Source organism: Rhinolophus ferrumequinum, chromosome 10 (assembly GCF_004115265.2).
Source record: "Rhinolophus ferrumequinum isolate MPI-CBG mRhiFer1 chromosome 10, mRhiFer1_v1.p, whole genome shotgun sequence".
In the NCBI taxonomy this organism is placed as follows: domain Eukaryota; kingdom Metazoa; phylum Chordata; class Mammalia; order Chiroptera; family Rhinolophidae; genus Rhinolophus; species Rhinolophus ferrumequinum.
Window position 1 is genome coordinate 5,247,640 of NC_046293.1, and position 13,923 is coordinate 5,261,562.

The 13,923-nt window shown below is 55.3% G+C and overlaps 1 protein-coding gene across 4 annotated transcripts in view; it reads left to right on the forward strand.

Moving 5' to 3' along the window:
- The window catches only part of SCUBE1 (signal peptide, CUB domain and EGF like domain containing 1), a 123,998-nt gene extending 120,491 nt beyond the window's left edge, over positions 1 to 3,507 (forward strand). For all 4 annotated transcript variants that reach the window (XM_033118302.1, XM_033118303.1, XM_033118304.1 and 1 more), the window contains one exon: positions 1,715 to 3,507. In XM_033118302.1, the coding sequence (XP_032974193.1) occupies positions 1,715 to 1,867 (153 nt within the window). In that variant the 3' untranslated portion in view covers positions 1,868 to 3,507. The remainder of the gene's footprint in view (positions 1 to 1,714) is intronic.
- The last annotated feature ends 10,416 nt before the right edge of the window (positions 3,508 to 13,923 follow it).

Genomic DNA, 13,923 nt, shown 5'->3' on the forward strand with positions numbered 1-13,923 from the left:
ACTCCCTCCTCATCCCGTCCATGACCTGAGAAGCAGAGCCGCCTTGTCACTGAGGGAGGCTGTGGCCATCACACAGCAGACACTGGACGGGTCAGGACCTTGCGTTCTCACCATGAGAGGCCGACTCAGGGATGTGCCTGGGCTCAGCCTCTGGACAGACAGCGTCCCCAGCCTGAGAGCCGAGGGTGGCATACGGGCAAGAGCTGGGCTGGGCCGGTCTGCGGCTGGCTCCTGCTCCAGCTGTCACTTCCAGCTGGGTAGCCCCGGGCAAGCCCTCTGAGCCCTGGCCTCCTGGCTGAGAAATGGGCAGGCAGCTCACAGAGCTGGGCTCCTCCAGCCCCAGGCCTGGCGCTCCTGCGCACAGTTTGTGACAGGCTGGCCTGCTTCTCCTGCCCCTCCCAGAGGGTGGTTCTGCAGACAGTACCCAACTCTCTCTGCCTCGCTCCTCCTATGCCACCCTGGCCCTGCCCTCTGCCCCCAGCTCCACCCTGTAGCTGGAGCAGCTCTTCAGAACTACGTAAAAGTGTTCCATCTCTTAGGATGAAACCTTGGCCAGCAGGCCCAGCCAGGCATGGCCACCGCCAGCCTCTGAAGGGGCTCTTGGACCTCCACACTCAATCACCAAGGACTCTTGGGAACTTTCTTCCCCCACCTCTGTCCTCAGTGGCCCTCCACCCGTCCTGCTCTGAGCTCAGGCATCCCGTCCCCTGGACAGCCACCCAGACCTCTCTGGCCAGGTGACAGACTCTTAGAGTCCCACGAGACCCTCCTTCTTGGCGTCTGTGAGCACTGCAGTTTAGGTTTGTCCTGTGACTACTTGGTCACCACCCCGCCCTCCTTGTAGGGGAGGAGCTGCCCCCGTGGGACAGGTCCAACCCAGAGATGGCCAGTGTTGCCAAAGTCACAGTGAAACAATGAGTCCGTGTGACGATGAGTCCATGGCATGGTGGTGGCCCTCCTCTGAGCACCTTCCCCGGGCCCAGCTTGAGAGCTCTGCCAGAGCCCTCGGGGAGAACACAGCCAGGTCTCACACTACTCCTGAGGGTCTCCTCAAGTGTCATATCACCCCGCTTTAGAAATGACAACCCTGGGCTCAGAGAAAGGGCCCAGCTGGTAAGTGATGGCGTCAGAGTGTGGGCCGTGTCTGTGCATCCAGAGGCCGCTTGGCGAGCACGGCGCTGGGCTGCGTTTGCCACTGTCATTGCTGCATTCATCTTGCTCACAGCCCTGAGCAGAGGGATCAGACCCCCTCACCCAGATGAACTTGAACTTCAGAGAGACAGAGCCATTTCCCAGGCTAAGGAGCTACGGAGTAGGTTCTAGGGCTACAACTCCAAACCCAGGGCCGTTGGCTCCAAAGCCTGTGCTCTGCTCCGGCATCCAACCTGCTGTTTTGTTTTGTTTAGTTTTGTTTTGGTTTGATCTTGCAGCAGAACTTTATTAGATAAAGTTTTATTGGCACCCGAGAGTTAAAACTAATAGACTATTTAAAACCCTATTTGATAATTAAAACGAAAAAACTGTTTATGGTGAAGAGAGTCTGTGGGGTCTTGAAACCCACCAGCCAGCCCAAACTCCTCCCCCTCTCCTGTCCTTACAGACGCCCCCACAGGCACCTATAAGGCTCAGGGGCACTGGAGAAGCGAGGGGCCGGGGCCCTCCAGGCCAGCCCGGCCCCAGCCCTCGGCCTCACCACACCAGCCTTGTCTTGCAGGACAAGAAGCTGATCAAGGCTCTCTTCGACGTGCTGGCCCATCCGCAGAACTACTTCAAGTACACAGCCCAGGAGTCCAAGGAGATGTTCCCACGGTCCTTCATCAAACTGCTGCGCTCCAAAGTGTCCCGGTTCCTGCGGCCTTACAAATAGCGCTGGGGTAGCCGCCCTGCTTGGGGACGGCCAGTGTCCCGGGGGAGGGGAAGGGGAGCCTCCCTGCCCTCCACTGCAGAAGCTGAGACGCGGCTCCACGGCCTCCATGTTGCCACGTTGCCTGGGGAAATCACTGTGGTGGCTGCCCTTCTGGAAACCCTGACCAGCCTGTGGAGGGCGAGACCACACCCAGGCAGAGCCCCCAGCCCAGCTCCACTCCTCGGGTCGCTGCCCCAGTGGGAAAACATTGCTTAAGGCAACTTTCTGCCCTCTCCCTCCGCTCACTCATTTCCAGGACACCAAGAGTGCCCTGTTCTGGGCCACTGACACAGTGCCACCCCCCGGGCGGGTCCTGGCAGAGTACACATTTGGAGATTGGATGTGCCCCCCACATGACACTTCAGGAGAGAGAGGAGCGTGGCTGCCGCTGTCTCCAGGGAGACAAGAAGCCAGGCCTTGGAAGGAAGGGTGTGTGAGGGCACATCTGGAGGGCTTTGATAAGCCCGTATGGATGCCTGCTGGGGCACCCACACCCGCAGACTCCTCCGGCCACAGGCCCAGAACCCAGTTGCCCTGTGGTTAGGCTCTAAGGATTCTGTGAGAGGACAGGAAAGAGCTGCTAGGGGAGGAAACTGTAGACTTGTGCTTTCCCTTGATAGAGCATCTAATTAAGTATTATATATATATAAATATAAATATATATATAAATATACTTCTATTTGTGGGTACTTTAGGAAAATTCTCTTAAGTGACTGTAAATACCGCGACCCCACCTCATCTCCCACCAGCCAGTGCAAGCCCCAGCTGTTGCCGGCTTCCCCGGCTGATGAAACTGCTTCTCCAGGTACTTGTGGCCTCCGGTTACGTGAGGCCCAGAGCCTGTAGGACCGGAGAAGGCAGGCTGGCCCTGGATACACTTTGGAATACAAGTTGTTTGGGAACTGAGTTCTGAAGCTTTGCTGGAGTGTTGCTACCCTCACTCGTGGCGGAACGTGGTAGAAGGCAGTTTCCTTCCTGGGGTCAACTTCGGAGGGGCCCGGTGTCTGACCCTGAAGCCATGACCTTGGGGTCCATGCTGTGCCCGAATGCCACCAGAGGCAAGGCCTTTCCCACGTGAGCACAGGCTGTGCCACCGCGAGGGGCGTCAGAGCGCAGTGGCACACTCCTTTCATTTATTCATGAGGAGGGCCGCCCCCAGGCACAGGCGGTCCAGCTGTCAGAAGGCCTCACTCCCAGGGCGGGCATCTTTCTGCTGTGCCATGCTGCCGCTCTCTTGGAGTCACTCTCTAAAAAGGACAAGTCTGGAGCTCAACCAGGTTGCCTGGTGTCCCACTCTGCCAGGAAGCCAGCGCCTGGGATGGAGCCCGTGAGGACCGGACGTGCTGAGGCCTGCCTGCTAGGGACAGCTGGCCACCGGCTGCAGGACATGCACAGCAAGCAGTCTGTATGTTTAGGGCTAACAAATATCCCAAACTTCAAGGAACCCGGGGGAGTCTTCAAATGAAGCCCGATTCCCGCTCCGGGTTGTTTCTTCCTCCCGCCCGAGCCAGGCTGACCGGCTGGAGAGGAGCCCAGTGTGACGACCGTCTGTCTGTGGCACATTGAGGATGGCGAAGACCGAATCTCCAGGACGCTGGAGAGTCAGGGCTGGGGTCAGGCAGCTCATGAAGAATTTCACAGTCTTTTACAGAAAAGAGCTTGGAGCTCAGGAATTCTTCACGGCCGTTACCTGTCTCGGCAGTGGCGCGTCCCCAGCCTGACTGGCATCAGTGCCTTCTCTGCCAAAGTCCAACTCATGTTGGAAGGGGCAGCACCTGGGTAGGTCAGTGTCAGCTGGGAAGCCCTGTGGGGGCCACACTGCCCTTCCCCCAGTCACAGCCGTGAAAGCCAGCCGTGGTTTCCGGAGAGAGACCTGTCTTCCCTTGTCAAGCCATTGCTCACCCCTAGAAAGTAGACACGTGTTCTCTAGAATGAGCCCCCAGCAACAGCTCCAAGGGAGGGGCCTGGGAGGGTTTTGTTACAATCCTCGCAAAAATCTCAGAGAGGACCAGAAAGACCTCTTACCACTCTGACCTCTTCCTGTCCCCACTAAGCCACCCACCCTTTTAGTGGGAGTCTGCCCGTGGTCCACGGCCTCACAGCACTGTGCTCTGATCCTGCCCAGTGTCCCCTGACTCGGACATGGGGCCGTCACCCTTCATGAATACCAGGCAGCCAGCAACCCACTCAGTCACGAGCCAGGCCTCCCTTCCCAATGAAACCTCCTCCCGCTCTACCAAGGGGATTCCAAGTCCAAGGATGAGGTCTGTCTCGAATCTCCACATCAGCTCTCAGCCCCATGCTGGGGAACTTGGGGGTCCCACCTGTTAAACCCAGAGCTGTCCCCAGTCCTCAAGGCCTGGGGGTCCTGGGGGATCTCCCTGGGCAACAAAGAACGCTTCTCCACGTTTCCGTGGTGTGAACGCCAGTGGTAGCTTGGCTGATGCAAGGCGGCCATTCTACCTGGTTCCAGGTGAAGGGGAGAGAAAAGAGAAGGTGGGCAGGCCTGGACTCAGGTAGGGTGGGTCCCCATGATGAGTCCAGAAGGATGGAAGCAGAGGACCAGGGGACAGGAGTCCCATCCTGCCCGAGGTGGAAGCAAGATGTGAAGGGATAAGCCAGGGCAGGACACCCCACTTCTGGGTGGACGTTGGCCTTGAGCAGCCGCAGACTCATCCCCTCTTGGGCCTACCCCTTGCCTGGTGAGGACCCTCAGGAGCTGGCCAATGGATGAACTCCAAGTAAAGGAGCTAAGGAACACGCTTCTGGGAGCAAAACTTGCCCAGTTGGCCAAGGACCAAAAGCACGCGCCAAGACCTGGACGCCCCAATGAGTTTGGTTCTGCAGAAACTCTGCGGAGATGTCAGGGAAGACCCAGGTGACTCTGCACCCCATCCCTGGGGACAGCAGGCCTGGAAGAAGTCCCACTGCCCCACGTGCCTGCCTCTCCTGGAACTCTCTGCTTTCATAGAAACATGCTAAGGGAAGAGAATCTGCCTCAAGATTTGGTGGCTGACCAAGCCCTCAGGGAGAGCGTGTCAAGGGCGCCTCACCTGCTTCCCCCAGTTCAGCTTGTTTTTCCCCTTACTCTCTTACCTGAACCAGAACCTTGCAGCTGCAGCTTTATGCTGGCTTCTTCCTCCCCCTGCAGCTCTCCATCTAGTCTCTCAAACGGCAGAATCAGCCTCGGCACCCCCAGGTCGCATCTGCCAGTGCGGGTCACCATTCTTCCCAGATCTGGCTCCCCAGGGGCGGTCCTTCCCAGCTCCTTCCCACCTCTGACAGGTTTGAGGAGGCCGTGAGGCCCAAGCTGCCATCCTCCTTTTGTTTTGGATGCACAGATAAAGTAAAACTGAAACCCAGGCTATAAAGTCTCCAAATCGCAATGGCCAAAAGAGGCCAACTTGGAAAGCCTGAAGGGAGAACCTCTCTCCCTCACCTCTTACAAACACCGTGTTTCCTATCTGAACCTTCGTTCTCCCAGAGACACAGCCAAGGTTACCCATTTTCCACAACAAGAGGCCCGTGACCTTTCTGAGCTACAGCATGTGCCTAAGTCACATTTGGCGGGGAGGGGGGGGGTGAGAGGTGGGGGTGGGGTGAATACTTATACCAGCACCTCCACCACCTCCAGCAGAAATATAAGACACTGAACTAAGTTGGGTCATTTAGTAAACGTTTGCTGAGTACCTACTGTGTTTAGGCTCCTGGAAAGGCAAAGGCTTGATGGGATCCTGTGGGAAGCCCCTCTGATCCCAGACAAAAGCGATTGAGGCTGAGCTGGGGGTGGGCCGAGTCCAGCACTCTTCTCAGAAAAAGGAGCCCCTACCTGCAGTGCCACCCAGGACCCCTGGTAAGGATGGAGGGTATCTGCAGAAGGGGCAGAGCGGAGCTGGGGACAAAGATGTACATTTCAAGAATGTCCGAAGGAGAAGATGCAGCCAGTCCATCCTCCGATGCGGCCGCCCTCCTCCACACTGGCCAAAACTGCTGACCTTGGGAGCCCGGCCGCCACGCCTAGGACAGTGGGCTCGGCCCACACACTGCGCCTGCTGCCTGGGCCTGTACAGCCAGTGCTCCAGACGGGGAGTAACTTTCTTGGCACCCAGGGACACCGGTTGTTTTTACCTGCCTACTGCATGCTTGCAAGTTAGTCAACCTGGTAAACTGCATCTTATATCGAGGCACGTCTTCTTCACCAAAGATACACATGGTGGCGGCAGCCTGGCCCTTCTGTCCGAGGGACAGTGCCCAGCCAACGTTGTTCAGGCCAAAGACAGAAGGACTTGAAATTTGTGAGGCACTGCAAATAACTCCTATTCTCCCACGGCTGCCTCGGCCCCTGCAGCACGTACAGATCACCAGCCCCCCCAAGAGTAAGACCTAAGCCAGACATAGGCCCCGTACAAGCTGGAGTCAGCCTTACCCAGCCTGCTTTGCTTCTTGGAGAAGGCACCAGCAGAGGTGCAGGGCCACACGCTCCCTCCCAGCATCCTGCACAGATAGCCCCCAAAGAACAGGATGCTTTGTTTCCCTGAGGCCTCCAGAACGGACCCTCTGAAATTCTCTGTACTCCCCAAGTCTCAAAAGGAAGGGCCAGGTTCTGGGCTCAACCCTTTACCACCTACACACGAAATCTGCTGTCCCTGTGTGGTGGGTGGGGCTAAACTTGACCTTCAGATGCTTGAGATTCTGGAGGCCAAGTGATCTTCCCAAGGCGAATAGTTAGCACTCCATGGCATTGAGAAAACCACGCCCATCTGATCCCAAAGCAGGAAACATCTCTGTAATGTTGACACTGAATTTAACAGATGGCTCAGCCCTGGCAGTGGAGTGTCCAGGGGCGGGGAGATGAAGGACAGGGAGAGGAGAGGGCAAGGAGGGAGGGGGGTACTTCGTGAGGGTCCCTCCCTCTGGAACAAGCACTGAAAACTCATTCCAAGAGAAATGGGCCTCTGCCTTCTCCCCTGGCGGACAGGTCACTTCCGTTCCAACTTGAGCCCACTGTGAGTTAGGCTGCAGCTTGGCAGTCCCCACTGCTTCCAGCCCAGGTCCTGAGCACAGCCCTGGATACATGCCAAGTGTCCCCTCCCCCATTTTTGCCCTGTAGGCCCCAGCACACGCTCATTAGAGAATGTGGGTGTCCCTCACCTGACAGTGGTGAAAAGTAGGGTGGGAAGAGGAAGCCAGCTGATGCCAAGTATTTTGTCGTTCGGTCCAGAGGCCACGTAGATCTTTGTGGAAACTTATGCCGTTGAGTTTAGAACCGTCAGACAGTCTGAGCAGACCCAGTCCATTTGCTCTTACACAGGATATCTGCACACCCCTGGAGGGGTGGGGACCAGAAAGCTGAACGCTTGTGCCTGCCGCCTTCACCTTGGGCTTCTCTGTAGGCACTGTCCTGTCCTGGCGCTTTGGCAATCACTGCCCACAGAGTGACACATATCAGTGTAACCACCTTTTTCTTTTAGTTGCCTCCAATATTCAAAGTTTTGTTTTCTCCTTTATGTTCATACATATGCATGTAATTAAACATTTGTGAAAATCACTTTAATAATAAACAGAAAATGAACGTAAATATGGCTCCTTTCTCTCATTCATCAGAGGTCATGATGGGGGAAAAAAGGCAACTGAAATTAGAAAAGAATTTTTTCAGAAATGTCCTAGATGTATTGAGGGCTGAAAGCAAAGGAACAGTAACTTCTGGAAGGCAAAGCAGTGAGTTTGAGATCTGTAGGGAAGGGCACCCAAAGTTAGGGAACAGACAAGTTCCTAAATGAGCTGCCAGAAGCTAAAACTTCTGTGTTTCAAATCCCATTTCTCCTCACGACTGGCATCATGAAATGAGAGATTTTCCTCTACGCCAGGATTTTCATCTGGGAGTCACAGCCACAGTGAGCTTCAGGGGATCCAGGATCCCTCAAATTCAGTGCAGGATCCCTCAAATTCAGTGTGTGTGTGTGTGTGTGTGTGTGTGTGTGTGTGTGTGTACATTTCTCTGGGAAGACATTTCATCAGATTCTCAAAGAAATCTAGAACTCCAAAAAGGCTAATAGCCACTATTCTCCTCAATAAGGTGGAGAACCTGATTGCTCTGAACAGGAGAAAAAACAATTTTATTATTAATATTCCGAATAAGGTACGGTAAACACCAGGTTTTTCTTGGTTTAACACAGTGATTTAAAAGTCTAAGGAAACTTCTGGGAAGATACCCAAAAGAATTGAAAGCAGAGTCCAGAAGAAATAGTTCTTGTGCTCCTATGAAAGGCAAAACCCTCACTGTGAATGTGTTGGCTCCACTGGCTGAGGAATTACTCCACAATTGATGCCAACGTGTGTCAAAGTCATCAGATAGTTCCCTTTTTTTCATCCAGTTCACGGAATCAGAATTCAGCTTTCGGAAGTTCGTTCTGTCCACAATGAAGAACTAGCATTATCATGACTGCTGCTCAGTTAAATTCAGTTAAGAAGTTGAACACTGAAGTCCTTTTTTTGCGATTATAATACTCATATAAAATTGGATGGGACACAGTGTTGAGGGACTGAAATTCCTAGTAAATTAATAACCCCACAGAGTAGAAATGCCCTTGGAACTGGATGCGGTTAATAATTTCATCCAAACAAGCTGTAAAATTATACTAATCGAATTAAAAGCCACAGTTGTCAAAGTTTTACAAGTATTCATAGTAATGGAACTACAAATTTTTTGTGACAAAGCTCTTGTTAGATACAAAAAAAATACCTCATCACGGCAGTAACGTTTCTCTCTGCGCCCCTCAGCAACTAAAGTTTGGAGGTTTGAGCCTTTGCATACCAACGTTAAGTGTCCTAGCTAAATTGAACAAGTCCTCTAAACTGCACCAGCCAGCCCAAACTCCTCCCCCTCTCCTGTCCTTACAGACGCCCCCACAGGCACCTATAAGGCTCAGGGGCACTGGAGAAGCGAGGGGCCGGGGCCCTCCAGGCCAGCCCGGCCCCAGCCCTCGGCCTCACCACACCAGCCTTGTCTTGCAGGACAAGAAGCTGATCAAGGCTCTCTTCGACGTGCTGGCCCATCCGCAGAACTACTTCAAGTACACAGCCCAGGAGTCCAAGGAGATGTTCCCACGGTCCTTCATCAAACTGCTGCGCTCCAAAGTGTCCCGGTTCCTGCGGCCTTACAAATAGCGCTGGGGTAGCCGCCCTGCTTGGGGACGGCCAGTGTCCCGGGGGAGGGGAAGGGGAGCCTCCCTGCCCTCCACTGCAGAAGCTGAGACGCGGCTCCACGGCCTCCATGTTGCCACGTTGCCTGGGGAAATCACTGTGGTGGCTGCCCTTCTGGAAACCCTGACCAGCCTGTGGAGGGCGAGACCACACCCAGGCAGAGCCCCCAGCCCAGCTCCACTCCTCGGGTCGCTGCCCCAGTGGGAAAACATTGCTTAAGGCAACTTTCTGCCCTCTCCCTCCGCTCACTCATTTCCAGGACACCAAGAGTGCCCTGTTCTGGGCCACTGACACAGTGCCACCCCCCGGGCGGGTCCTGGCAGAGTACACATTTGGAGATTGGATGTGCCCCCCACATGACACTTCAGGAGAGAGAGGAGCGTGGCTGCCGCTGTCTCCAGGGAGACAAGAAGCCAGGCCTTGGAAGGAAGGGTGTGTGAGGGCACATCTGGAGGGCTTTGATAAGCCCGTATGGATGCCTGCTGGGGCACCCACACCCGCAGACTCCTCCGGCCACAGGCCCAGAACCCAGTTGCCCTGTGGTTAGGCTCTAAGGATTCTGTGAGAGGACAGGAAAGAGCTGCTAGGGGAGGAAACTGTAGACTTGTGCTTTCCCTTGATAGAGCATCTAATTAAGTATTATATATATAAATATAAATATATATATAAATATACTTCTATTTGTGGGTACTTTAGGAAAATTCTCTTAAGTGACTGTAAATACCGCGACCCCACCTCATCTCCCACCAGCCAGTGCAAGCCCCAGCTGTTGCCGGCTTCCCCGGCTGATGAAACTGCTTCTCCAGGTACTTGTGGCCTCCGGTTACGTGAGGCCCAGAGCCTGTAGGACCGGAGAAGGCAGGCTGGCCCTGGATACACTTTGGAATACAAGTTGTTTGGGAACTGAGTTCTGAAGCTTTGCTGGAGTGTTGCTACCCTCACTCGTGGCGGAACGTGGTAGAAGGCAGTTTCCTTCCTGGGGTCAACTTCGGAGGGGCCCGGTGTCTGACCCTGAAGCCATGACCTTGGGGTCCATGCTGTGCCCGAATGCCACCAGAGGCAAGGCCTTTCCCACGTGAGCACAGGCTGTGCCACCGCGAGGGGCGTCAGAGCGCAGTGGCACACTCCTTTCATTTATTCATGAGGAGGGCCGCCCCCAGGCACAGGCGGTCCAGCTGTCAGAAGGCCTCACTCCCAGGGCGGGCATCTTTCTGCTGTGCCATGCTGCCGCTCTCTTGGAGTCACTCTCTAAAAAGGACAAGTCTGGAGCTCAACCAGGTTGCCTGGTGTCCCACTCTGCCAGGAAGCCAGCGCCTGGGATGGAGCCCGTGAGGACCGGACGTGCTGAGGCCTGCCTGCTAGGGACAGCTGGCCACCGGCTGCAGGACATGCACAGCAAGCAGTCTGTATGTTTAGGGCTAACAAATATCCCAAACTTCAAGGAACCCGGGGGAGTCTTCAAATGAAGCCCGATTCCCGCTCCGGGTTGTTTCTTCCTCCCGCCCGAGCCAGGCTGACCGGCTGGAGAGGAGCCCAGTGTGACGACCGTCTGTCTGTGGCACATTGAGGATGGCGAAGACCGAATCTCCAGGACGCTGGAGAGTCAGGGCTGGGGTCAGGCAGCTCATGAAGAATTTCACAGTCTTTTACAGAAAAGAGCTTGGAGCTCAGGAATTCTTCACGGCCGTTACCTGTCTCGGCAGTGGCGCGTCCCCAGCCTGACTGGCATCAGTGCCTTCTCTGCCAAAGTCCAACTCATGTTGGAAGGGGCAGCACCTGGGTAGGTCAGTGTCAGCTGGGAAGCCCTGTGGGGGCCACACTGCCCTTCCCCCAGTCACAGCCGTGAAAGCCAGCCGTGGTTTCCGGAGAGAGACCTGTCTTCCCTTGTCAAGCCATTGCTCACCCCTAGAAAGTAGACACGTGTTCTCTAGAATGAGCCCCCAGCAACAGCTCCAAGGGAGGGGCCTGGGAGGGTTTTGTTACAATCCTCGCAAAAATCTCAGAGAGGACCAGAAAGACCTCTTACCACTCTGACCTCTTCCTGTCCCCACTAAGCCACCCACCCTTTTAGTGGGAGTCTGCCCGTGGTCCACGGCCTCACAGCACTGTGCTCTGATCCTGCCCAGTGTCCCCTGACTCGGACATGGGGCCGTCACCCTTCATGAATACCAGGCAGCCAGCAACCCACTCAGTCACGAGCCAGGCCTCCCTTCCCAATGAAACCTCCTCCCGCTCTACCAAGGGGATTCCAAGTCCAAGGATGAGGTCTGTCTCGAATCTCCACATCAGCTCTCAGCCCCATGCTGGGGAACTTGGGGGTCCCACCTGTTAAACCCAGAGCTGTCCCCAGTCCTCAAGGCCTGGGGGTCCTGGGGGATCTCCCTGGGCAACAAAGAACGCTTCTCCACGTTTCCGTGGTGTGAACGCCAGTGGTAGCTTGGCTGATGCAAGGCGGCCATTCTACCTGGTTCCAGGTGAAGGGGAGAGAAAAGAGAAGGTGGGCAGGCCTGGACTCAGGTAGGGTGGGTCCCCATGATGAGTCCAGAAGGATGGAAGCAGAGGACCAGGGGACAGGAGTCCCATCCTGCCCGAGGTGGAAGCAAGATGTGAAGGGATAAGCCAGGGCAGGACACCCCACTTCTGGGTGGACGTTGGCCTTGAGCAGCCGCAGACTCATCCCCTCTTGGGCCTACCCCTTGCCTGGTGAGGACCCTCAGGAGCTGGCCAATGGATGAACTCCAAGTAAAGGAGCTAAGGAACACGCTTCTGGGAGCAAAACTTGCCCAGTTGGCCAAGGACCAAAAGCACGCGCCAAGACCTGGACGCCCCAATGAGTTTGGTTCTGCAGAAACTCTGCGGAGATGTCAGGGAAGACCCAGGTGACTCTGCACCCCATCCCTGGGGACAGCAGGCCTGGAAGAAGTCCCACTGCCCCACGTGCCTGCCTCTCCTGGAACTCTCTGCTTTCATAGAAACATGCTAAGGGAAGAGAATCTGCCTCAAGATTTGGTGGCTGACCAAGCCCTCAGGGAGAGCGTGTCAAGGGCGCCTCACCTGCTTCCCCCAGTTCAGCTTGTTTTTCCCCTTACTCTCTTACCTGAACCAGAACCTTGCAGCTGCAGCTTTATGCTGGCTTCTTCCTCCCCCTGCAGCTCTCCATCTAGTCTCTCAAACGGCAGAATCAGCCTCGGCACCCCCAGGTCGCATCTGCCAGTGCGGGTCACCATTCTTCCCAGATCTGGCTCCCCAGGGGCGGTCCTTCCCAGCTCCTTCCCACCTCTGACAGGTTTGAGGAGGCCGTGAGGCCCAAGCTGCCATCCTCCTTTTGTTTTGGATGCACAGATAAAGTAAAACTGAAACCCAGGCTATAAAGTCTCCAAATCGCAATGGCCAAAAGAGGCCAACTTGGAAAGCCTGAAGGGAGAACCTCTCTCCCTCACCTCTTACAAACACCGTGTTTCCTATCTGAACCTTCGTTCTCCCAGAGACACAGCCAAGGTTACCCATTTTCCACAACAAGAGGCCCGTGACCTTTCTGAGCTACAGCATGTGCCTAAGTCACATTTGGCGGGGAGGGGGGGGGTGAGAGGTGGGGGTGGGGTGAATACTTATACCAGCACCTCCACCACCTCCAGCAGAAATATAAGACACTGAACTAAGTTGGGTCATTTAGTAAACGTTTGCTGAGTACCTACTGTGTTTAGGCTCCTGGAAAGGCAAAGGCTTGATGGGATCCTGTGGGAAGCCCCTCTGATCCCAGACAAAAGCGATTGAGGCTGAGCTGGGGGTGGGCCGAGTCCAGCACTCTTCTCAGAAAAAGGAGCCCCTACCTGCAGTGCCACCCAGGACCCCTGGTAAGGATGGAGGGTATCTGCAGAAGGGGCAGAGCGGAGCTGGGGACAAAGATGTACATTTCAAGAATGTCCGAAGGAGAAGATGCAGCCAGTCCATCCTCCGATGCGGCCGCCCTCCTCCACACTGGCCAAAACTGCTGACCTTGGGAGCCCGGCCGCCACGCCTAGGACAGTGGGCTCGGCCCACACACTGCGCCTGCTGCCTGGGCCTGTACAGCCAGTGCTCCAGACGGGGAGTAACTTTCTTGGCACCCAGGGACACCGGTTGTTTTTACCTGCCTACTGCATGCTTGCAAGTTAGTCAACCTGGTAAACTGCATCTTATATCGAGGCACGTCTTCTTCACCAAAGATACACATGGTGGCGGCAGCCTGGCCCTTCTGTCCGAGGGACAGTGCCCAGCCAACGTTGTTCAGGCCAAAGACAGAAGGACTTGAAATTTGTGAGGCACTGCAAATAACTCCTATTCTCCCACGGCTGCCTCGGCCCCTGCAGCACGTACAGATCACCAGCCCCCCCAAGAGTAAGACCTAAGCCAGACATAGGCCCCGTACAAGCTGGAGTCAGCCTTACCCAGCCTGCTTTGCTTCTTGGAGAAGGCACCAGCAGAGGTGCAGGGCCACACGCTCCCTCCCAGCATCCTGCACAGATAGCCCCCAAAGAACAGGATGCTTTGTTTCCCTGAGGCCTCCAGAACGGACCCTCTGAAATTCTCTGTACTCCCCAAGTCTCAAAAGGAAGGGCCAGGTTCTGGGCTCAACCCTTTACCACCTACACACGAAATCTGCTGTCCCTGTGTGGTGGGTGGGGCTAAACTTGACCTTCAGATGCTTGAGATTCTGGAGGCCAAGTGATCTTCCCAAGGCGAATAGTTAGCACTCCATGGCATTGAGAAAACCACGCCCATCTGATCCCAAAGCAGGAAACATCTCTGTAATGTTGACACTGAATTTAACAGAT